Genomic DNA, 24,052 nt, shown 5'->3' on the forward strand with positions numbered 1-24,052 from the left:
AACAAAAGGCATAAAAGTGCCCTTAATTGGAACACATGACCTAATCCCCACCCTCATGGCAATAATGGAAGTTCTGTGTACAAAAATCATAATCTGGCACTAATTCTAGTGTTTGTTCCCCCCATAGGCATAAGGGATATCTGCAAGGTTGTTTTAAAATTCACACATCGCTTGCTGTAATTTCATTTTGCCTGAGTGAATCCATTTTTTGTCAAGCTTTATCATGCTATGTCTGTGCTGGTCAATGCAAGATATGTTGGCATACAGCTGCCAAAGTTTCTCTCTCTCTTGGCTGCTTGCATTGGTATTGCACAAATTTACCAGGAGTGCTTGTGTTAATGCAAAGTGCAATACGCCAGGGGTAGATATCCTAATGTGTCACATGACATTTTCTAGTACAGAGCCTTTTGGAAAATGTTCACCTTATGTTGTGGGATAAAAATGAATCTCCCAGGGATGTCTGGGAGCTAGCAGTCAAGTTGCCAGCATGCAACTTTCTCCAACCAATACGTTTCATGGCTTTTTTTTAAAAAAAATCCCCAAACCCATGCACCACTCTTTGGTGTCTGCTGTCTCTGGAGAGAAACATGGAGACCACAGAGCTCTGCATTATTCTCGTGAATGCTAAAAATCCAGGCCACATGAGGCGTATGTACTTGCAGACCTACAACAGGGGACTGACTGATACTTTTTTTTTAAGGACAGTTCTCTAAGGGCCAAGGAGACAACTCAAGGCTGTTGATGGCATTCACAGAGCAGCTGCAGTTGACAGAATGTTGCTTCTGGGCCTGAGACACAACCACTGACCTCTGCAATTTCATGGTAATGTTGGGCTGGGGGTGCTACATAACATCTGGCTGGCTCTCAGCCCAGCCCTCCAGCACAGGGACACCAGAATGGGAGCTGCACTGACAATGGAGAGAAGTGAGTAGTGTTTGCACCGTGGCAGCGTACAAGCCCAGGCTGCTGCTAGTCAATGAGCAGTCATTTTAGACCTGCAAAAACCACAATGGGGGCCACTGTCATGGAACTGTGCAGGGCCATTAATCATCTCTGGCGAGGCAGGACTGTGACTCTGGGCACTGTGCAGGATTTCCTGCAATGGGTGTCCCAAATTGCAATGGAGCAACAGAGGGCATGCAGATGTCTATTTGGCACCAGCATAGACAAGCCCTCCAGCCCCTCCCCTTCTGCCAGGGGACTGGCCCCTGCTGCTCTGGGCCCCATGGGAGCCAGACACCCCTCCTTCTCCCTCCCCCCACACACAGTGGGCAGCACTCAGCCCCAGACTTCACCAGCAGGCACATAGGGTGGAGGAAGGTCAGGTTGCACTAGCCTTCTCCAGCCCTGGCTGGAACACGGGGCGGGACACGGAGGGGCAGCACGCAGCCCCTGCCTTTCCCAGAACAGGGGGAGGGTGGGCTGCAAGCAGGCAGTGCCCCTGGCTCCAGCCTCCCCAACCCCAGAGAGCTGGTGGCACAGCCCCAGCCTCAATGGAGTTGAAGCCCAGAAAGCCCCAGGCAACTGAGGGAGATGCACTGAAGAGGGGCTGGGGGGCAGTGTGGGTGGGGCCAGGCTAGCCATTTAGAAAGGCCTGGTCTTCCCCTGCCGCTTATACCAGCTGCCCATGGTGTACACCAAAAGACAGGGCTCTTTGTCTATGGCTATGTGAGCACTGGAGGCCCACTGTGACTGCTTCACCGAGCTCAGTGGAGACTGGTCCATGCCACACCCACGGTAGGAACACAACACCGGTCCAAGAGCCGCACAAATGTTCTCTTCCAACTGGCACAGCACACTGGCTCTACTGACAAGCTGAGACACCTCCTGAGGCCTCCGTCTCATCCCTTCTCCCTGGGTTAGGAAGCCCTACCTTGGCCACCTTACCAGCACCACTGGCACAGATTGTCACTGATTCTGTTTTTGGCAGACTGAAGGAACATTTGGCTCTCAGGGAGAAAAACAGCCCCAGGCTCACAGCAGCCTATTGAGCACTGAGTAATGTGGCTGAGTCACAGAGGGCAAAGCTGATGCCAGGGTGGTGATGAAGCAGCTGTTGGGTGTCTCAAACAGTCAGCCACCAGGAGGGTTATGTGACTGAGGGTGGGTCTTTCCAGGACACTTTAAAAGTCAGTCACGGGGATGGTTTCTGGCCCTCAAGCTTAGGTGCTGCTAAGAAGCATGTCGTGCGGACTCTTATGGTATAAATGGGACAGGGCAGCTTCCTGAAGACAGGAATGGTGTTGTGCTTGCTGTACAGTTACAGGTACTGTGTGCTTTGGGTACCGCTATGCGTGCTTCAATATGTGGGGGTGGACTACAAAAGATAACTGTATTTTCCAAAAATAAAAATGTATGGAGGGGCCAAAACAGTGCGCGCATGCACACAAAATGGTACTGGTCCACAGACTGTCATCCATTAAAGAGGCAGGCACCCTAAAATTGGAAAGGAAGTAAACATTTCTGTCTGAGTGCACCAATGTGTAACCATAATGGCCTGTGTACACCAGCTGTGGTTCTGAGCACAGAGTGTGCATGTGAAGTTGTGGTTTTTTCCTTCCTGTCATCTAGTATGGCATGGTAGGGGCACCTCTGTTCTGTCCATACAAAGGTTCAGGGCAACTACCTCAGCTCCCACCCTTTAGGAGTGCACAGAAGTACAGGACCTAGTGTGGCCAGGGGATTAGAAGGTGGTCTGGAACCAGCAGCAATGGGAAGCAGAATAATCCGGCCCCAGGCCACTCTGCTGACATCTAATGCCACTTGGGGGAGAAGGCTTGGGGAAAAGGGTGGAATGGGGCAGACCAGAGAGAGGGGTTTGTGGGAAAGGATGGAGTGGAGGCCGGGCCCAGCTAGAGCAAGAGGGCTATGCTAGGCCTTGCCCTAGCCCTTCAGGATGGCCTTGGACCAGGGGTAAGGATGAGGCCTGTGATGCCCTATGTTACAGTGGGGGTAGGGGTGGGGAAGAGCAGGGTACAGGGACAATGGAGTTCTTCAAGGGATGATTTCTAGACCTGTAGTGGGCGGAGGTGTGGTTGGGGTGCAGAGTAGTTTCCCTCCGTCAGGGGGACATACACAAATCTCCCTGTCCCTGGGGACGGTGGTGCCAGCAGTTATGAGTCTCTCATTGTCCAAGTGACATACGCACTGGGGACAGGCATCAGGAAGGCTGCCTGTCTCCTTACACGTAGGTGAAACCGTGGGGCAAACTGACACGCAGGAGATATTCCCTGTAGAAACACAGGTGCAGAGTTGGGTGGCAAAGTCAATGTAGAAAGATTGTCCCACAGGGACGTTTCCATCCTCATAGCCTTGCATGGCACATTCCAACTGGTGATAATCTGGGCAGGAACATGGAGCAGCACATGTAGCACAGCAGTTATCCTCCGAACACTCCACTGTGTATTGAGTTGGGCATGGGCTACATTTTCCAAGAGTGCAGTCCAGCTTCAAGGGTTTACAGGCAGCTTCGTGTACTGAAAAGCAGCTCAGCAACAGGCAAAGCAAGTGTGCAGGCTTCATTTTTTTTTCTTTTTTCAAGAAAACGGCAAAGAGATATAACAGGAATTCCTGGCTCAGAGGAGTCCCTTATACAATTGTAAATGTAAACCTTCTGTGCGAACCTGTGGTACTGAAATCAAATGCTCATGTTACCTACCATGAAATAGTTATGCAATATTCTGCTTTAGTATTGTAATTATCATTTGTATAGTAATAGCATCTCCAGCAACCCAAACCTTCTAACTGTTCAACACAACAAAATGAAAGCCCCTCCTCTAGAGAGCTTAATTCAGTTCGGCCTTTGCTTACCTGGCAAGGCCTGTGTTGCCATACGGGATTTGTCCTTAAGTGGACTCAAGCAGAGTTAGTAAGTTGTAAGACTGATTTTTATATGGGCAGCCACCAACCCTGAGTTCTTATGTAACCCACACACCTAGGCTATGTCTTCACTGTCAGGTTCTTGCTCAAGAAGGCTGTTCTTGTGCAAGAACCAGCAGAGTGTCCACACGGCCCGCCTGCTCTTGCACAAGAAGATTTACAGTAAACCATGGGAAAAGAGGGTTTCTTGCACAAGAATTATGCTCTTTTCTAACAAGTGTCAGCTCTCTTGCACAAGAGGACAGTATGGACGCGTGGTATGGGTTTCTTGTGCAAGAAAACCCTATGGCTAAAATGGCCATCGGAGCTTTCTTGCACAAGGATGCTCTTGTGCAAAAAGCACATGGCAGTGTGGACATATTCTTATGCAAGAGTTCTTGCACAGGAACTCTTGCGCAAGAAGCTGCCAGTATAGACATAGCCCTAGTGTGGTTCACTGTCCCATGTAGTGGCACTTAGCCCACTTACAGCAACAGATGAGAACAAGGGAGCTCTACAGCTTAGACTGCAAGTCAGCTGACTTCTATAGCGCATGCTATTGTGGTTCCTATGTTAAGCTTCAAAGAGCCCAGGTTCAAATCCACGGGGTGGCAGTTATACTAACACTGGCCTTGCCACTTATACTCTGTAACCTTGGGCACATTACTTACTCCCTGTGCTGTACTTTCCCCATCTATAAAGTGGTAATAAATTCACTTACCTATTTTAGATAAGTGAAGTCATGCACAAAGTGCTTTAAGGAAGAGTACATCTAAATATTCAATGTTTAAAAGCTGTTTTTAATTAGTGTAACACTTCCTGCTTCAATCAAGTGTAGTGTTCCCAGGGCTGTCAATTTATTTTTCAAGCCAGGAGGGATCAATAGATCATAGACGCATAGAACACTAGAACTGGAAGGGACCTCAAGAGGTCATCCAGTCCAGTTCCCTGCCCTCACAGCAGGACCAAGCACCAGCCAAATTAGCAGTGGGCAATAATTTTTTTCTTGGGGGGCTATGCCAAGATTTTAGAGGCAGCAGGTGGGGGAAAATAGAGGAGGCTGCTCCAGCAGCAGCCCCTGTCTGCAGGGGTCCCAACGGGAAGCTGGGCCCCCTCACGGACAGGGGCTGCTGCCATCAAGCAGCCTGTTCACAGCAGCCCCATTGGCCACAGGCAGGGGCTGATCTGGCAGCAGCCCCTGCCTATGGCCAGCCCAGGTCACTGCGAACAGGGACTGCTGGACATGGTGTGAGCTGGGACCGAGCAGTACCAGCCCGTGCTGGTGTAGGGCATTGTGCCTCTATAGGGCCTGGTGGTTCTTACTACCTTTAAAATGCAGAGCTACAGTGATTCAGAGCTGGCATGAGCTGGAACTGCTCAGTCCTGGCTCCAGCTGGATCTCACAGCGGCTCTGCGGCAGGTCCCCTTAGCGGCTAAATACAAAATGTATCGACTACATGATTAGCCTGATAATTGCAATTTAATATCTTTACTCTAAGGTGCCAGGGGTTGCTTCCCCCCTTCCCAGCTCTGCCCCCCACTCCACTCCTTCCCCAAGACCCCATGCCTGTCCTGCCTTTTCCTGCTCTGAGGGGGAGGGGAAGTGCTGATAATGTGGCTTTCTGCAGTAGGGAGAGGGGAGCGTGCTCCAACCCTGGTGCACCCATGGAGTTGGTGCCCATGAGAAAGGCATAATTTATTTGGTCTGGCTTCAGCATCTAGCCATTGGCACTTGTTATGCTTTTGTCTACTAGAATGAAAGAGCCTGGAGTACCTGTCTTACCTCACTGTGGAAGTACTTATACACCATTAGCAAGGCTCCTCCTTGCTCTTCTTTACAATAAATGAAACATACTGAGCTCTAAGTTTCATGCCTGTTTTTCAGCTCTCAGCTCATTTTGTGTCTCTTTTCCTCTCCAATTGTTCATAATCCTTTTTGATATAAGGACACCAGAACTACACCCAGTCGTCTAGATCTCACCAAGGCCATCTACAGAGGTTAAATCACCTCTCTCCTCAGACCTGCTACGCCTGTGTTTGTATCTCCAAAGACTGCATTGCCCTTTTTTGTCACAGCATCTCACTGGGTGTTCAAGTTCAGTTGTCTGTCTGTCACAACACTAAATCTTTTTCAGAGTCCCTGTTTGTCTGGATACAGTCCCGCATTCTGTATGTGTGGCCTGCATTTGGATGTATTAAAAGCCTTTTGTTTGAATGGGCCCAGCTTACCAACTAATCAAGGTCACTTGATAAGCTACCCTACTGCTACCACCAATTCTTCCGATTTAGCATGTGTGTTGGGATATTTGGTGTGTTTCTTAAAGCCCCAGCTCCTGGAGTTGTGTGAATGCACAAGAATCTCAGCTTTTTTAAAACATGAAATTCTCTAGGTATCATGTTTGCAGAGAGAAGCTTGAAAACATTTACCCAAATGCACCTTTCTACAGGCTCTGAAAGCAAAAGGCAAGTAAGAACTCAAAAGGTACTATTTTTTTTAAATCTCATGATTTTTAAGCTAACCTTCCAATTTGTGAATGCTTAGCAGTGGCAACACTGCTGCCTTGTCCTCATCATTATTTACCATTCAGCCAATCTTTGTTTCATCCGCAAGTTTCCTAAGGTAGTGATTTTTACATTTGCTTCCAGATCTCTAATAAAAATGGCAGCAGACTTGGAACTGATGCCAGCAGAATCCCACTAGAAATACTTTCATTGTCAATGGGAAATCATCATTACTTTTTTTTTGAGTTCTGACAGTTAGCCTGTTCCTAATCCTTTTAATTTGTGCTTTAATACTATTGTATAAGTGCCAAGCTTTTCATCAGAATGCAGGGCAGTACTAAGTCATATGTCTTACCAAAGAACCCTAAGTATACTTCATCAGCATGGTTCCCTTTGTCAACCAAACTCGTAATCTTTTCCAAAAAATAAAACCAGGTCTGATTGACAAGAAGGCCAATTTTCCATAAAGATACGTTAAAGAAATGTATTAATCAATAGTTACATAGGGATGATGTTCTGCTCAGATCAGTCCAGTTTTCTTTAAGATAGCCTGTGTCTCCTGACCTGCTCCCCAGCTACCACACACTCCTGGAAAATGGTCACTCTAACTAACGGCTGGTAATTTATATTTCAGGATAGGAGAAGGAACCCTTTTTTAAAATCAGAAACATGACTCTGCTCTAAAATAGAAAACAGTTTAAATTACCTGGACAGTCTTGATGCCAGATGGTTTGGCCCAGGAATGGTGATCAGGCTTTTGATTTTTCTCCCGGCACAACCATATCAGTCCAGCTGAAAGGTCACCTCTTTATAGGCAATAGGCTCTCTGAGCCTTGCTGCAGTACAAATGGGGCCGGGGGGGGGGGGGGGGAGGGAGAAGAAGAGAGCCTTTTGCAACACAAAATTCATGGCTGGGAGTGGCCAAAAGATTATCTTGCTAATGGTTTCAGTTACTCCTATATCTCCTTTGGTGATCTGAGCATTTAAATCTATTCCAGATTGTGGTGCAATCCTACCCTGTCCCTGCTCCACTTTAAACTTTGACTGAGACTAGAGCGCCAAAGACAATAGATTAAGCTCCTGCTAAACTCAGTCCATAGAGGGTATATCTGTGTATGGTTTGCCATCCACAAGCATACAGAAAATATTGGGAAGCTACACACATACAACACCACTGAAATGCATCCAGCGCTAGGGAATAAGGAATTCCTGTTGCACAGCTGGTAGCTAAGTTCATACCCATTCCAAGGGCTCCTGGCATCTCTTCATTTCCTCCACTGCCCCCAAGCTCTCTGTGTGCCACCCTCCCATCCTTCTCCCTCTGAGAGTCCCTGTCACTCCACCCATCATGCCAGGGGTTCTGGGTATCCCCATAGGGTTGGCCATTTCTCCCCTTGGACAGACTGGATGCCATTCGCACGCTCTGGTTGGAAAAATTGGAAACCCTCCCCCACCCCTGCCTGGCTCCCGTATTCTTCCCTCCCCCACCCCCCCATTCCAGAGGCTGGGAACATTCCACACTAGTATTCCCTATAAGATTTTCCAACCATGAGCAGAATGAGTTTTGGTTTGTGCGCCATATTGAGGTCATGTGCGCTGGTTTGGATGAGTGCCACCATGGCACCCAATTTATTAACTAACACACACACACACACACACACACACGTTCTCGGTTGCCGGAGCAGAAATCCTCCCCTTCTCTCCCTCCCCCCCACCCCGCCGTGCAGCATGTCCCATTCCCAGACCCAGCCACCAGAATAGCCCCCTCCCCCGCCTCACAGCTGTGGCAGGTCCTGACCCTCCACTCCTGTGGCTCCCTCACCACAACATCTCAGTCAGCCTCACCCGCTGGAGCAGCAGCCTGTGCAGCTCTCCTGAGGCGTTGGGGGGGGGGGGGGGGGAATTATTTGTGCATGGCCGCACAGGCACACACCTTAGCGGGAACTGTGCTCCACATGCTCCTTTGCCATACCAGAATCACCTCCTTTTGTCCCCAGGACAGGGGGTAATAGTTTGCTCCTTTCCCACCATGCTCCCCATCTCCACCCTGCTAGGAATTATGTGTTACCCCCTCCCCCATTTGCCCACACCTCCATAGCAAGCACCCCCATTTCCATCATCAATGTTATCCTCATCCAAATCTCCTTAGAGCTTTCCCCTCCCTGTGAGAGCCAGTTGCTTTCCATGGGCTCCTGAAAACATCTCTTGTTTCTGTGAAGTCTGCTTGCAGTGGTATCCTAAATGTGGGTGGCTTTAAGTCACCCCCTCCAAACCCCAGAGGCCGGGCATTTGCAAGCCAAGGTATTTATAGGAGTAGGCCCACGGAAGGAGTGAATTTAGGGCCTGATGTTGTTAATCGTTACCTATGTTCTTCCTGTAACTTTGCTGAGACTTCTCCTACCAGTGAAATGACACAAATGCTGAACTGTGTGTTTGCAAGATTGGGCTCTCCCAGTCATTTTGAAAATAAACATCCTGGTTAGCTTTAGCCACAAATCTCACAAGGTCCCCAAACTGAGCCATGCTAACAAGGGGGGGGAAGAAAGAGAAAAAAAAAGACATCTCGTCTCCCCACCCATCCTTACGTTTAAAATTCTACTTCCTTTTGCCCCGTCTGACACCATCCCTGTGGCATTCTAAATATGCTCCCACCTAAGCACTAATTCAAAGGTTAAAAGATTATTTTAAAATTCCTATGTTGATTAAAAGGGAAAGAAAAAAGCAAAAGTCCCAGGGAAACAGGAGCAATTGCAGTGATATAACTCACCCGAGTGGCTGACAGAGGCACGTAAGCAGCGTGTGCTAGGCAACATTACTAGAAAAATCCCCTTTCAGCTGCCAAACTTGTTCATAGTCTGCCTTCCTCACTACCCAGCTTCTTATTTGATCTCCGGTCCCATTCCCCAGCTGCCACACAGTCCTGAAATCATCCAGTAGCCACTGAGATCCTCCCGTCCATTTCTCCAGATCAACTGCAAACCCCTCCCATGCTCCACCACATGAAGTGGGTTTTACCCACAAAAGCTCATGCCCTAGTGATTCTGTTAGTCACAGAATTGCCACAGGACTCCTTGTTTGTTGCAGATAGACTAACATGGCTACCCCCACATGAAAGTTCAACGCTCTTCATCTTCTCAAAAGGAATGGAACAGAACTTAAACCCTGCCCAGAGCGAGGATGCTTATACAGGACAGACGAGGTGGGTGAGAGAATATTTATTGGACCAACTTCTGTTGATGGGAAGAGACAGGCTGACTGACTACACAAAAGAAGAGCTCTGTATAGCTTGAAACCTTATCCCTTTCACCAGTAGAAGTCAGGCCATTCAAAGATATTGCCTCATCGCCTTTGTGTCTCTAATATCCTGGGACCAACAGGGTTACACCACCACTGCAAACAAGGGTTATATAAATTACTTGGCTCTCCTCCCCATCCCCGCCAACTGTTTATAGGCACTTTATTGTAATACTATATATGAGAGAAAATAGATGGAAAGACCTGTTATATCACTGGTTTTGTTGTTTAGCTATGTAACTGCAGTATGTTGGCCCCCAAGTGCATGGGGAAGGATAGCTGAGGAAAAGGGTGAAATAGCTAATTGCTGGTTTTTGTTTGCTCTGCGCACTGTGTTTATTCAATGACAGTGCAGTCTTTTTGCATGTAGGGACAATGTTATTTCACCTCCTTTGCAAAGCCCTTTGAGAGCTACAGATAAGCCATAGTGTATAAGAGCTAAGTATTGTCATTATGGCTCTACTGCACAATCCCAAATTCCACACATACCGTCCAAGCAAATACAATCCCCACCCAGTTACCTAATAAAAGCCACCTTCTTCCACTGATGACACCTACAAAATCAGTTTTGCTTTGTCACTCCAAAAATCTGTACCAAAGTGAAAACGTACAGAGTCAAATAAATGTAATATAAAAACAAATGACACACATTTTACAATCTAAAACCAAACAAGATGGGGTTGTCACAGACAGGAGGGAAGAGGGCATGGGGGACAAAGGTAATGGTAATAAAGTCACCAGCTTTCGCTGGCTAACAGTCTCATAGCTCTGAATCATTTGAGAGAATATTCCATTTGTAAATAAATGAAACCTTGCTACTGATTGTAGGTGGTTTGCCGCATACTTGGCCTTGAGTTATGCAAAAATGAGAATGACTTACATTTATAAAGAATCTTTCCCTCAGAAGGATCCCCAAATATTTTACAAACTATTAATCCAACTCTGCATCAATTTAAGCAACATAATTTGGGCTCCTATGCTCCATGGTAATACAAATTAAATCATCATCTTCATCATGTCTAGATTAGCTATTGATCCCATGCTCAAGTTCATACTTAAGTCCCTGCAGAAGCATGGTTAAGAGTAAGACACAGGTATCATTGCCCCCCCTCTGCTGACATGCAGCTTCCTGCAGGGTGGAATGTGACATTTATATATCAAACAGCATAGCACCACTACCGCAGTTTAGGACAGAGCAGAAGAACTACTGTACGCTGCAGGGAGAAATTTAACTGCAGACACTAAATTATGGCCAACACACTGAGTTAACAATCTCTCCCCCCATCCCCAGTCACGCTTGCAAAGCATTCCATGGATTCTTTAATGACTCAGGCCTCTGAGATCTGTTTCAGAGCTCATCCTAAAGGGGTAGTCTCTCTAAAATAAATAACCATATTTTTGTCATAAATATTGTATTTGTTTTTATTCAAGTACACAGTCCTATAATGCACAATGATTTTCCTTCACATATATATAAAACAAAGGCAATTTCTTGCAGCTACTGGATCCTTGTGTACTGCTGGAGAAACAGGAAATGAAAAATATCCTCTCTCTCTCTCCTCCCTCCCCTCCCCCCGAAAAGCTCTTGTTCTTGTGATTACTTCGGTGGGTTTTTTCTTTCAAGTTATGAAACCTGAGAAAGAGCATCATTAAAAATATCCACCAATAAGGGCTTGATTCTGTGAAATCAAAGTCAGAGTAGGATTTGACTGTCAGACTTGGTCTGCACTATTCCCTTATGTCAGTGTTACTATGTCACTTGCAGGTATGGAAAATCCACACCCGAGTGACATTGTTGTATCAACCCAATTCCCAGCACAGACTGTGCTTCATATACTGGAGAGCTTCTCCTACTGACATAACTACCACCTCTCAGTGAGGTGGAATTAACTACAGGCTATATATAGTGCTATATAGTAAGATGAGCCCCAAGTCTCCATCCAACATTGTTCTTCATGATGCTCTCCCTGGTTTTGGAATAGCGACTTTGTCACAGTTTGTTATTCCCCTCTTCTTCACTCTCCCTCCCCAATGGTTTGTCCTTAGTGATAGTGAACAGCTTGGGTTTGGTGTGGGGAGCTTTTGCAAACTGTCTGAACTTCCTGAGGCTGCAATGGTGGTCTGCTTTTCTGGCCATAAAACAGACATGAACAAACACCCAAATACTTGCAAGAGAGTTGATGTATTGTGTATATCCCAGCAAACAAAAAGTAACAGACACCATTCCTAACCATAAATACGTTATCATTTATCAAACCCGTGTACATACTAGAGTAGATTAAAAACACAGACTTGTTGCTTAGGAAAAGCTAAAACTGCTCTTGAACTGCTCAGAACACATGCTTGAAGCCCAGGCTATAATGGGCTGTAAAAAGTGATTTTGTTTTCTCTTGCTGTGCACTTAATTCCTTCTGTGGTTTTGCAGTTCAAACAAGCAGCTCTTCTGAGCTCTGCTGACAGCTCTTGGAATGGATGCCAAAGCATCAAAATCATGTGAGACCCCAAAAATAAGTAATTGCTCCCAAATCATGATTTTTTTTTAAAGTTAAGATTACAGTGTGCGTTTCGGCTGCCTTTGGAATTTGATAGAAATGCAGCCGTGTTAGTCTGGTGTAGCTGAAACAAAATACAGGACTGTATTTTGGAATTTGAGACTCCCCTGCCCATCCCCAGCATGCCTGTGTGACAATTACAGTCCTGAGAGTCTTCATACCTCTCACCCAGGCCCATGAGAGAAGGCTGCTGCAGGGTCCCCTCTTCTCCTTCCCAGGCCAGGTGTGGCAGGGATGGAGGGGAGATAGAGGAGGAGCAGAAGAGTCATCCCATTGTTCACTGGAGGGGAGGAGGTAAAAGGAAGCAGAGCTGACCTGACCTACTTGGTTCTACCTGTTCCTTCCACCTGTAAGAAAGGGGTCTGCCCCTGAAGGGAGGGGGAAGAGAGCTCTGATTGGCAGCTCTTCCCAGAAGGGTTGTGGGTGGGGAAGGTTTTCCTCAGGCAAGGGTGAAATTTGGTAGAGGGCTGGAGCTTCTCCTGACATGGATCCAGCTCCAGCCGAAATCATGCATCTGTTGAGAGTGTGCAAAGGTGTTAATTAACACTGAGGTGGAGTTAATTAACCATGAAAACAGCAAGAGACAAGTCAGATAAAACCAGTGCAATAAGAGCCATATATTAACATTACGATGCAACATCAGCAGAGATGATGAGGGGGTAATCTTGGTATAACTGCTCATCTTAATTCAACATTCTTCTTTAGTCAGATCATCTGATCCAGAGATTTCTTTGATGTCATTTTGGATGAAATCAAACGTATGGGACCAAGGATTCGTAAATTAAACTCTTAGCCAAGTCAGTTTGAAAAATCTTCAGTGGCTTATTTCAGATTCATCTGAGGCAATCGATCCTCTGGATGAAGCAACTTTTTGGTACTGGCTTTTATCCTTTTGGGTAATGAAGTTCAGGAGATCCATAGCTGTGACCACTCCAAATACCACCTGTTTCTTTGAATAACTGCCATCTCCAACATCTGTAAGCACACAGCAAACTACATTACTGAGATGTCTGAAAAAGCAATCCAGAAATGGCTGGTATTTTATAAAGATAAGATGTCAAACGAGAGATGTGAATGGTTAACTGGTTAATTGGTAAGCAACACTCTTATCGGGTGATGCTTACTATTACAGTTAACCAGCGGCTCGATCCCCTGCCCACCCCCATTTAAGCAGTTAACCCATTAAACAAGATATTTAACCAGTTAACTAATTAAACTGGATTTTACATCCCTCCCTCAAAAAGGGCAGCATTATCCCTTATATGATTCTACTGAAAATGATTCTAGGTACAATCCCACCAGCAGCAAGTCAAGTGACATCAGGATCACATGGGGCAAGAGCAAATTCTTTACCACTACAAAGAGTCCAATTCGTCCCTTGATCTTACAAGACCTTTTGTTCCAATGACTCTTGCTTTCCCCATCCCATATCAATGATAATCTTTAACAGCAGTAGTGATACTTTTATTTCTGAACAACCCTTCTGCCCCACTTCTGCTTATATAGCGCTGTACCACACCAATACCAAGCAATATACAGTGCAATAAAGTATAACTTAAAAACCAACCAACCTTGTCCTCTTAAAAGCAAACAAATAAAAACCAGGTGGGGTTTACTAAATGAAAGAATAAAGTACGTGTTGGGAGGGATGGGACAAAAGTAATAAAAATAAGGTGAACTGTGGTCAGAACCTGTGGACTAGAAAAAGTGTGCAAAAAGGTGAAATGAGGTGACTCTAGCTAGCTGAAATTTTTCCAGCAACATTTTTTTTCCCAGTGAAAAATGCAATTTTGTCAAACTCAAAAGGTTTAATAAAAATGTGATTTTGAAGAATTTTTTTGACAAAAAAAATAATGAACATTTGAAGGGGGGGGGGGTTGGTTGTGTGTGTGTGGAAAAAGAATCAAAATCTTCCACACACATTTTTGAATCAAATTGTTCTTAACATTTTGCAGAAATATAGATTTTTTTTTCAACCCTCTACAGCTCTCATTGATGGCCAGGCACCCTTCCCTTTCCCATCCCTTGTTCCCTCTCCTCCCTTCCCCTCCCCCTGCAAAAAAAAGAAAAAAAAAGGGGGGGGTATAATCACAGAGGGAGTCTCAGAGTCATAGCTTGATTTGCTCATGGTGGGAGGTGCATATGGATTTGGAGGATCTGAGTTCAGCCTGCTATGGCCTGACCCTAAAACTCCAGACCCATTGGCAGGTGGCAAGCCAACATAGCACGCTATTTCACTAGCTCATGTACATGAGCAGGCTATACATTGAACATTGTTTTCTCATACAATCAGCCTAATTACGCCCTGAAGTTCTGACAATATCCAGAACACGGTTATCTTGACTGCTTTGTGTCAGTGAAATCTCAAACCAAGCATTTCTTTTAAGATAAGGCATAGTCTACTCTTACAATTTTTTGCCACATAACTATGTGGCAAGGGGTGTTATTTTTGCCAGCATAAGTAGGTCTCCAAAAGCCCTGAGCCAGAAGAAGCTATTTCACTATCAGCACTTTTAGCCCAGTATAGCTGCATCAACAGGGAAGTTTTGTGGCAGCATAGATAAAGTGGCAACACTTTTAAGGGTAGGAAAGGCGTAAGAAATTATCCCCTTTATAAACACTGTTTGCTGAGGCTATGATTACTCTACAGAGCTTGGTGGTGTGGGCAGAAGAAGCTCTTCCCACCAAGAAAGTGCAGTCCATACCACTGCTCCAGTTGGTGCAACTTACCTCGCTCAGAGAAGTGGCTTATTCACACCCCTGAGTGACATAACGGATACCGACCTATGGTGTAATGTGTGCCCAGCCTGAGAAACTGACTGCCATTGACACGGGCTCTTTATACCTGTACAGCACCACGCCCAGTAGGGTTCTGGACTGGCTGGAGTTTCAATTCTTGTAAAGAACGACAAAGCTAACTTTTCCCTACCTTACTCACCTAACTTCACCCCACCCATCCAAGTTCAAGTGCCAGCTAAGGAGACAAGAACGAGACTCTCAAGAGTGAGTCTACGCAGCAACTAGACACCCTGTGCTGGCTGATTCAGGCTCCTGGGGCTGTTTCATTGCTGTGTAGACATCAGGGCTCAGGCTGGAGCCCTGGCCATAGGACCCCGCGAGATGGGGGCACCCCAGAGTTTGGATTCCAGCCGGAGCCCAGACACAGCAATGAAACAGCCTCACAGGCAGCGCCAGCCCCAGGAGCTTGAGAGGGGCGACACAGGCCAGCCACGGGTTTTTCCTTGCGGTGTAGACATACCCACTGTGGCGCATATGCACGGTGTTATTCCTCAGCTGGCCAAAAGTGTCCCGCTGAAGTACTGTGAAATATCCCTTCCCCCTCACAGCTAAGCCAGCTGCCTCAGCCTGCAACCTGGAAGAGCAAGCGAGGAGAGAGAGCACTCGCTCCTCCATCTGCACGGCCATATGGGAACTCTTGGGGCCAAGCCCAGGGTTTCTCTGGCCCTCTGTGGCATTCTCAGAGGTATGTATGCTCGTCCTCAGGTCTCCTCTCTGGGGTAGTAACACTGCTCTCCACAGCATTAACCTGTGTAAACCCATTTCTGCAGCAGCTGCTGCACAGAGACAGCCGGACTCAGCTATGGCTCTTCTAGGGACAGTTTTACTACAGTCGTGTGCAAAGGCTCCAGCTGAGGTCAGGACACTATTGTGCTAGGTGTTATATGAGACCACGGTAAAGAACAAAACTCCCCGGAAAAACTTACGATTCAAGCAGACAACAGGTGAGAATAAGGCAGTACTGTTACCCCTACTTTAAAGATGGGAAACTGAGGCACAGAGCCTGCATGACTAGCCCAAGGTTACACACATAGTCTGGAGCAGAGCTAAGACGAGCTCTGACTTCCTGAGACTGGTGCCTTTTTACCACAGACTAGGCTTCCTCCTTTGATCATCGGGCCTCAAAAAGACACGCTTTACAACAGCCGTAGGGGTGGCGCTAAAATAAATCTGTTTGCGTCCAGCTGTAAATAATCAGAACAGGAACCTTAGTGCATCCAGCTCCCCTTGCTGCTACTTTGGCTTTGGAGAAGGGTGAATGGCCAGTGGATCCATGACCCTGCTGAACCCTGGGGGAAAAATCCCTCCTGCGGGAGAAGCATAGTGTTGCAGCTGCCAGCATAGGGTACCTTCATAGCTGCTGGTACCTTCATAGCCCCATTGTCAGGATTCCATTCCTCCCCCTCCCCACGAGAATGCCTGTACAAAACTCATATAATCTGGTCAATGTAGCGGCCAGAATCTGACTTTTAAAGCAGTCCTTCCCTGTACGTCATTAAAAGATACTTACATTGCACTTGGTCATGTACAACTATAGCAAAATGATCATCCACCAGGATATTAGAGAGGTTTCCAAGGTTGTCATCCAGGCTAATCTAAAGAGAGAGGACAAAAAACAAAAGACATTTAAACACTTCACTTTTGAGACAGCATTAGGGACCCAACTTCTTATTTTCAAAGCACAGTCCAGGCAGTACAGAGGTGGAGGAAGAGGAATATCAGAAGGTACAGGTGCACTGATGCCTGGAGCTTTGAGGAGTGCAGGGGGCACACAAAAACAAGCACAAAGGTCCACACCAGATATAGTTTGGAGAAGCTCCATAAACCCCCCTGGAGCTGTGTCAGTCTACACCATCTGAGGATCTGCTTCAAAGTCAGGAATCATCCCCAGAGCTTGCCTAGGGGCAGAGAAGTTGGGGACTACCGCTTTCCCTCTCCCTCCTTTGCAGAGCTGCAGAAAGCCAGACATAGTTCAATTTATAATTAGGCAACTCATACAGAGGGAAGCATCGGACACACAGGCTACAGGGTCAGTTCTGCCAAGTGCAGAATTCCACCAATTCAGCAGCTGTTTCTCACTGCATGAGTGGGAGCAGGAGCAGAAGCAGATCCCCATATTGGCAAAAACATTCTTATCATGTATCTATGATAATGAGGGTCACTCAGAGTTGTCAAGTTTCTCCAGCTAGACACAATCCTTGCTTTTTACCTTGCCTAAAAATGCAAATGATAGATCCTGGCAGGCAGGTTTTTCATCATTTCAGTATGATCCTTTCCTTCAGTCTCTCTCTACCCCACTTCAATTCCCTGTCCCCACTCCTCCTGCTGCTCTCATTTCTACTTTCTTACTCACTTCCCACCGCCTCTCATCTGCTGTCTCTCCCTCTTGCTCATCCCATTCCTTTCCCTCCCTTCCTCCTCCTCCTCGGCATGGGGAACATACCTTCTTTCTGGTTTGGGTGGTGCCTAACTCACCTCTGGGCTCTATTTGAAACAAATCAGTAGCGATTGCAATACCTTTGAAAATTGATCGTGGATGACTTTGAGAACTGGGTCCGAGATCTGAGCATTTCCAGTCAGCACGGAGGAGAGGATATTACTAAGAGTCACCATTCCCATAATGTGACTGGAAGAGAACAGGGAGATTTGCAAAGGGTTAAGCTTGAGGTGGTCAAATGTTAAACAGCTAAGCTTTTAGGGCCCAATCCTGCTCCCTTTGATGCCAATGACAAAGTTTCCATTGCTTTCACTGGGAGAAGGAGGTGGCCCTTAGTTCATGCAAGCATCTTTTAGTGTCTAACAGTAAAAACAAGGCTGAGAAATTGTTGGGTCATGTCTTTCTTTCCTCCTCCCTGGGCTATAGCGCTAGCCATTTCTCCTGTACCATCCTCAGTCATTTTCCACCACAGAAGAACATATTTCTGACTTGTATACTGCCTGGTGTGGAAGGAAGCAGCCAAGCAAAGTGCACAGCAAGGAAACAATAACAGCACAACATTTAGATGCTAATACCGAGAGACAAGGATACAATTTCAGTCTGGGAATTTTCCATCTCCAAGCCGGAGCCTGGGGCCAGATCATTAATAGCTGAGATACGCTGGGCTGTAGGAATAGCTCAACTGGTTTAGCCAGTGAGGGACTCCATTGTCTATCCCTCAGCTGCTGCTGCAGCTGTTCCATTACATCATGCATTCTGCAGAGGGGGAGCCTATCCCCAATAAAGAGTTTTTAACAGCAATTATTGCCTGAAATTTGCAGCCCAGGACTTAACTGTTTGAAGAACAGTCAGCTAATGGGCATGTGCTGTCATTTACCAGTGTTTCATCTCTATTCCTTCCCTTTCCTGTGCACTTTGTTGTGTAGGGGTCTGATCCAACGCCCACTGACTTTGTATATAACACTTCCTTGATGGGCAAGATCTGTTATTACGGTGTATAGCAAAAATGAGAAAGCTGATCCTAGAGGGGCTGAGTATGTGCACTCCCAGGCCACACAATGGAGCTCAGCATCTATCTGGATTAGGCCTGCATTAATATTTTTCACTTTACCCTACAGGCAATTAAATGGTACATTAAAAAGTGTACTGACTGGACAGAATGAATCTGGTTTATTGTGCAATTCTAAAGTATTTTGTCCTTAGTTTCCTCATTGCTGTTACTCATGTACATAATTGTCCACCCAAGTAAAAGAGATACCCAGATTCAGCAACCACCGGTGCCTGGTCGTAGCCCTTCTCCTTGAGGATTTCGATTGCTGTTTGGCAATTGACCTCTGGGACAAGCAGCAGAGGAGGCAGGAGATTCAGCTTCTGCACCTTGACATTCCACCACCTATTGGAAAATGACAGCAAATGATCTGAGGAAGTGGGTCTGGCCCACGAAAGCTCATCACCTATTAAATCATCTTGTTAGTCTTTAAAGTGCTACATAGTCCTGTTTTTTGTTTCACCAAATGATTGTTATTCACAAGCAGGAGACATTTGTGGGGCTGTCTTGTTCAGACAGAGCTCATTCAGACACAGACTAAAATACAGGCAGATTTAGACAGAGGTCATCATCACACTTGAGCTCAGTGACACCTGACTCAGGGCTTGAGCCTGTGGTGTTGAGCACGCTGCCTCTAATTTAACCAAGCCCTCAAGCTAGTTCGGAACCATAAAAAGGTGAGCATTTTCACTTGACTTTACTTCTTTTGTTTGTAGCCCTATTTCTAAAGGCCCAGGGCTTGTAACTTCAGCACAAAAAGAGAGTCCTACGATGCAGCAGCTGTGGCTTCTGGAAGAAGGTTTGGATAAGTCCGGTTCTCAGTGAATAGAAGGAAATCTGCAAGTCCTCTGACGTTAAAGGGCCCCAATCTAGCAGAAAAAGGCAAAGCAAGATCCGACAGCTATAAGCAGAAAACTTCAACTGGAAATAAGTTAGCTTATGTAGTAAGGAAGACTGTATCCCCTCCACAACAAGAGTCACTTGATGAATTTCTGTGGCCTGTGTAATTCAGGAAGTCAGACTAGATGATCATCATGATGCCTGCCTTGTGCCCTCCGAATCCAGTAATCTAAAATTTGGTCTTTTATATTTTCTGAATAGAAAATGGAGCTATTTTAAAAGGTCCTCCTCCTCTGTTGTCTCTGACTATTGTCCAAACGGGTATGCTGGAAGCAGCCTTGCTGGAGAGGATATTTGACATTGACCCAGAAATTCATTCCAAATTGTTCCTCACTGTGGACAGATATAACAGCTTGGTCTGTGTGAAAGAATTCATTTCTGCAGAAAATAAACTCCTTCTTTATGAGCTAGACTAATAGCCATGGAAACCCACATTTGAAAGAGATGTAATCTTGTTGGAATAGAGTTGACTAACTTGTCAAGGGGACTGAACTGCATTAACCCCCCTTTCCTAAAAATAGATGATCATTTCCAGATGCATATCAATAGTACAGTCATAAAACTGGAATTGTAAGATTGGAAGGGAACTCGAGAGGTCATCTAGTGCAGTTCTCTGCATTCATGTCAGGACTAAACATTATCTAGACCATTCCTGACAGCTGTCTATCTAACCTGCTCTTAAAAATCTCCAATGATGGAGATTCTACAGCCTTTCTGGGCAATTTATTCCAGTGCTTAACCATCCCAACAGGAAGTTTTTCATAATGTCCAACCTATATAACCCTTGTTGCAGTTTAAACCCATTGCTTCTTGTCCTAGCCTCAGAGATTAAAGGAGAATAATTTGTATTCATCTTCCTTGTAACAACTTTTTATATATACTCAAAAACTGTTATCACATTCCCTCTCCGCCTTTTCTTCTCCAAACTAAAACAAACCCAGTTCTTTCAATCTTCCTTCATAGGTCATGTTTTCTAGATTTTTAATAATTTTTGTTGCTCTTCAGTGGACTTTCTCCAGTTTCTTCCCATCTTTCCTAAAATGTGGCAACCAGAATTAGATATTACTCCAGTTGAGGCCTAACGTGGAAAAATTACTTCTTGTGTCTTGCTTACAACACTCCGTTAATGCATCCCATCTCAGAATGATGTTAGTTTGTTTTGCAACAGTGTCACACTGTTGACTCGTATTTAGCTTGTGATCCACTCTTACTCCAAGATCCTTTTCTGCAGTACTCCTTCCTAGGCAGTTATTTCCCATTCTGAATGTATAAATCTGAATGTATAAATCCTTTCTATGTAAAGTACTTTGCAGCATTTGTCTTTATTGAACTTCACCCTACTTTCTTCAGACCATTTCCCCAGTTTGTCAAGATCATTTTGAATTTCAGTCCTTCAAAGCACTTGCAACCCCAGCTTGGTATCCTATGCAAATGTCTTTTATGTATTCTCTATTCCATTATCTAACTCAGTGATAAATGTATCCAACAGAACTGGATCCAGAACTGATCCCTGCAGGACCCCACTTGATATGAACTTCCAGCTTGACTATGAACCACGGATAACTACTTTCAAATAATGTTTTTCAACTAGTTATGCATCCGTCTTATTGTTGAGCCATCTAGGTTGTATTTCCCTAGGTCGTTTACGAGAAAGTCCTGTGAGATATATCAAAAGCCTTACTGAAGTCAAGATTTCCCTAACAATGTGTGTAGTTAATGTAGAGGGGAGTAGATCCTTACCAAGGTTTGCATTCCTGGACATTTTTTAGAAATCCATTCTTGCTCATCCACTTGTCATTCAAGAATTTGGACCTAGAAATTGTCAGCAAAGAACAAGGAAGAAATTTGTAAATGCCGCTAACAAGAAACGGTGGGATTTTTAAAGAATCCATTAGACCTCAGTGTTTCATCATGGCTCCCATGGTTTGTACAATCAGCTGTTGTTGACCCTTTTGGAGGGGAATGAGAGGTGCAGGTGAATTTAAACCAGTTCTGTAGGTACATAAGTTGAAGCACCCAAGTCTGAAAATTTCAGTCTAGGTGATTTTTCTTGGAGCATAAATCAGTGATGAGTACAATAAAATCCAAGTGCTCTAACTCCCTGCCCTTTGCTCTTACCACTACACTATAATGTTATCACTACACTGTAATGTTTTGCACTACTACTTTAATATCCATGAGGACTGAAAAGGTTCCCATGAGTAAGATAAATTGACTTCTTATTTATGGTCTTATTCACCACTCCTGCTTTATGGTGGTGTAACGCCACTGATTTACAGGTACCTGCTTTCAGTGGTGGTACCCTGGTAAAACAGAGTAATTAAGCGGTTCCATAGTGTTTTCTCCTCTACCCACTGATTGAACATATTTCCCTCTTCCGCAGAGAATAATTGACCATGTGACAACAAAGCTTTTGTATGGCCATGTTATTCATTTGATCCATGAATGTCATTGGCATCGATATGGCTGAATGCCATGCTGCCTGAGAAAGCAGCAGGTAGGAAGCACTACAAAAGAGGAATCTTACATGTAGTTCCTGACGGAGTCGGGCAAGATGACAACACAGCGCTGACCCTCCGTCAGATCTTTGGCAGCCTTCACAGCAACGGACATTGCACTGCCGGAGCTGCCACCTGAAGTATGAACAAGGAACAGACATACACAAGAGCTAACGGTATATGAGACTATAAAATACCATCCCTGTTGACTCATATCCAGCTTCTCATCCACAGTAATCCCTAGGTCCTTTTCTGTAGAACTGTTACTCAGCCAGTCGGTCCCCAGCCTGTAACAATGCTTGGGATTCTTCCGTCCCAAGTGCAGGACTCTGCACTTGTCCTTGTTGAACCTCATCAGATTTCTTTTGGCCCAATCCTCCAATTTGTCTAGGTCACTCTGGACCCTATCCCTATCCTCCAGTGTATCTACCTCTCCCCCTAGCTTAGTGTCATCTGCAAACTTGCTGAGGGTGCAATCCATCCTCTCATCAATAAAGATGTTGAACAAAACCCATCCCAGAACTGACTTTTGGGGCACCCTGCTTGATACTGACAGCTAACCTGACATTGAGCCATTGATCACTACCCATTGGGCCTGACAATCTAGCCAGCTTTCCATCAGTGCAAGTGACATTTGGTAAGCGAGTGAGTTGCAGTAAGTTAGTTTTCCAAACTAGCTGCACTTTAATAAGTGTAGCAGAAGTACGTATTTGGTTGTATATTACCTGAAATCTCAGGCATGTGGAGGTAAGTTTAGTCATAGGCTGTTATTTTATCATCTGTATGGCAATTTTCCTCAGAGTTGCAGGTGCTGTTCTTTGAAAATGTGGAAATATATCTCTCGAGATAACCCTGAGTGTCAGAAGACACTTAAGGCCAGATTTTTAAAAGGCACTTATGTGCTACCACCCACTGGAATCAATAGGAGTTAGGAGCAAAATATCTTTTAAAATCTGCTCAGTACACACTAGTATTACATACCTACCAAAGTAATATTTTCAGACTTGGTTGCCTAAAATTAGGTACCTAAACCCAAACTTAGGCCCCTAAAGAGGCCTGATTTTTTAGAAGTGCAGAGCACCTGCAGCTCTCCTGACTTCAGTGGCAGTTGTTGTTTCTCACTATTTCCTTTAGGCTATGTCTAGACTGCAAGCCTCTTTCGAAAGAGAGCGTCTAGACTGCACGTTGAACTTTCGAAAAAGCGGCTTGCTTTTTCGAAAGAAAGCATCCAGTGAGTCTGGATGCTCTCTTTCGAAGAAGCCCTATTTACATTCAAGAACGCCTTCTTTCGAAAGAGGAACTTTCAAAAGAAGGCGTTCTTCCTCGTAAATTGAGGTTTACCGCCATCAAAAGAAAAGCCGCGTTCTTTCGATTTAATTTCGAAAGAACGCGGCTGCAGTCTAGACGCAGGTGAGGTTTTTTCGAAAAAAGGCTACTTTTTTCGAAAAAACCCCTGAGTTTGGACACAGCCTTAGATATCAGCATGAGCCCGTGCACTGGTATTGGATTTGAAACTGCGTGCATCTGGCGCAGAAGTGAGAGTGGAGCCAGCCAAGTGGCACTGGTGCCTTGTCTAAGCATTTGTTGATTTTGGCAAGCTGTGCTCTTACCACGCATTCCTCCAGGCCCCAGGGAGCTGTGATGTACACCTTACTTTAACAGAACCTCTCAAAACATCCTGCCTCGGTCCTTGCATCTCCGGTATCATATGGCAATAGCGCAAAGGCAGCAGATACACTTGGACCTCCATACTCCAGATGTCCCTAATCTGGAAATGCCAATATTATGGAGGAGAAGTGGCTCTGTGCAGTGCCACTCCCTCCACACCTCAGCTGGGGGACGGCAGTGCAGTGACACACTTCCCCTGCGACTTTTCCCTGCCACTCCCATAGCCTCAGGGGGCTGTGCCTAGGAGCAGCGGGGGGGGGGAGGGGGGAGCGCGGCGGCGGCGGCGTTACGGAGCCATGTGTGACCCTGGGAGAGGATGCCAAAAAAGCCCGCCCATCCCCATCCCCTCACGTCCAGACCCTACAGTGCCCTCCCTGTTTCCCAGGGTTGCAGGATTAAAGGGGTTCAAGTGTATAACCTCCTATGGCTGATTTTGTGTGCTCTGATTTACTCTGCTCCAACCCCCACTAATCTTTCAACTCAGCTCGTGTGACAC

The 24,052-nt window shown here is 45.7% G+C and overlaps 1 protein-coding gene and 1 long non-coding RNA gene across 3 annotated transcripts in view; both read right to left on the minus strand.

Annotated features, from left to right (window-relative positions):
• Positions 1 to 880: 880 nt before the first annotated feature.
• LOC102444591 (uncharacterized) lies at positions 881 to 9,298 on the minus strand. The gene is made up of 3 exons (XR_333024.4): positions 9,128 to 9,298; positions 7,067 to 7,196; positions 881 to 3,631 (listed from the first exon to the last, which is right to left on the minus strand). It is a non-coding gene; the product is annotated as an uncharacterized LOC102444591 (long non-coding RNA).
• A 1,800-nt stretch (positions 9,299 to 11,098) lies between these two features.
• The window catches only part of LOC102444730 (cystathionine beta-synthase-like), a 64,581-nt gene continuing 51,627 nt past the window's right edge, over positions 11,099 to 24,052 (minus strand). For both annotated transcript variants that reach the window (XM_075912298.1, XM_075912299.1), the window contains 6 exons: positions 21,918 to 22,023; positions 21,131 to 21,202; positions 18,701 to 18,835; positions 17,523 to 17,631; positions 16,516 to 16,600; positions 11,099 to 13,181 (listed from right to left, as the gene is read on the minus strand). In XM_075912298.1, coding sequence (XP_075768413.1) covers positions 13,021 to 13,181; positions 16,516 to 16,600; positions 17,523 to 17,631; positions 18,701 to 18,835; positions 21,131 to 21,202; positions 21,918 to 22,023 — 668 coding nt within the window. In that variant the 3' untranslated portion in view covers positions 11,099 to 13,020. The remainder of the gene's footprint in view (positions 13,182 to 16,515; positions 16,601 to 17,522; positions 17,632 to 18,700; positions 18,836 to 21,130; positions 21,203 to 21,917; positions 22,024 to 24,052) is intronic.

This window comes from Pelodiscus sinensis, chromosome 1, assembly GCF_049634645.1.
Source record: "Pelodiscus sinensis isolate JC-2024 chromosome 1, ASM4963464v1, whole genome shotgun sequence".
Lineage (NCBI taxonomy): Eukaryota > Metazoa > Chordata > Testudines > Trionychidae > Pelodiscus > Pelodiscus sinensis.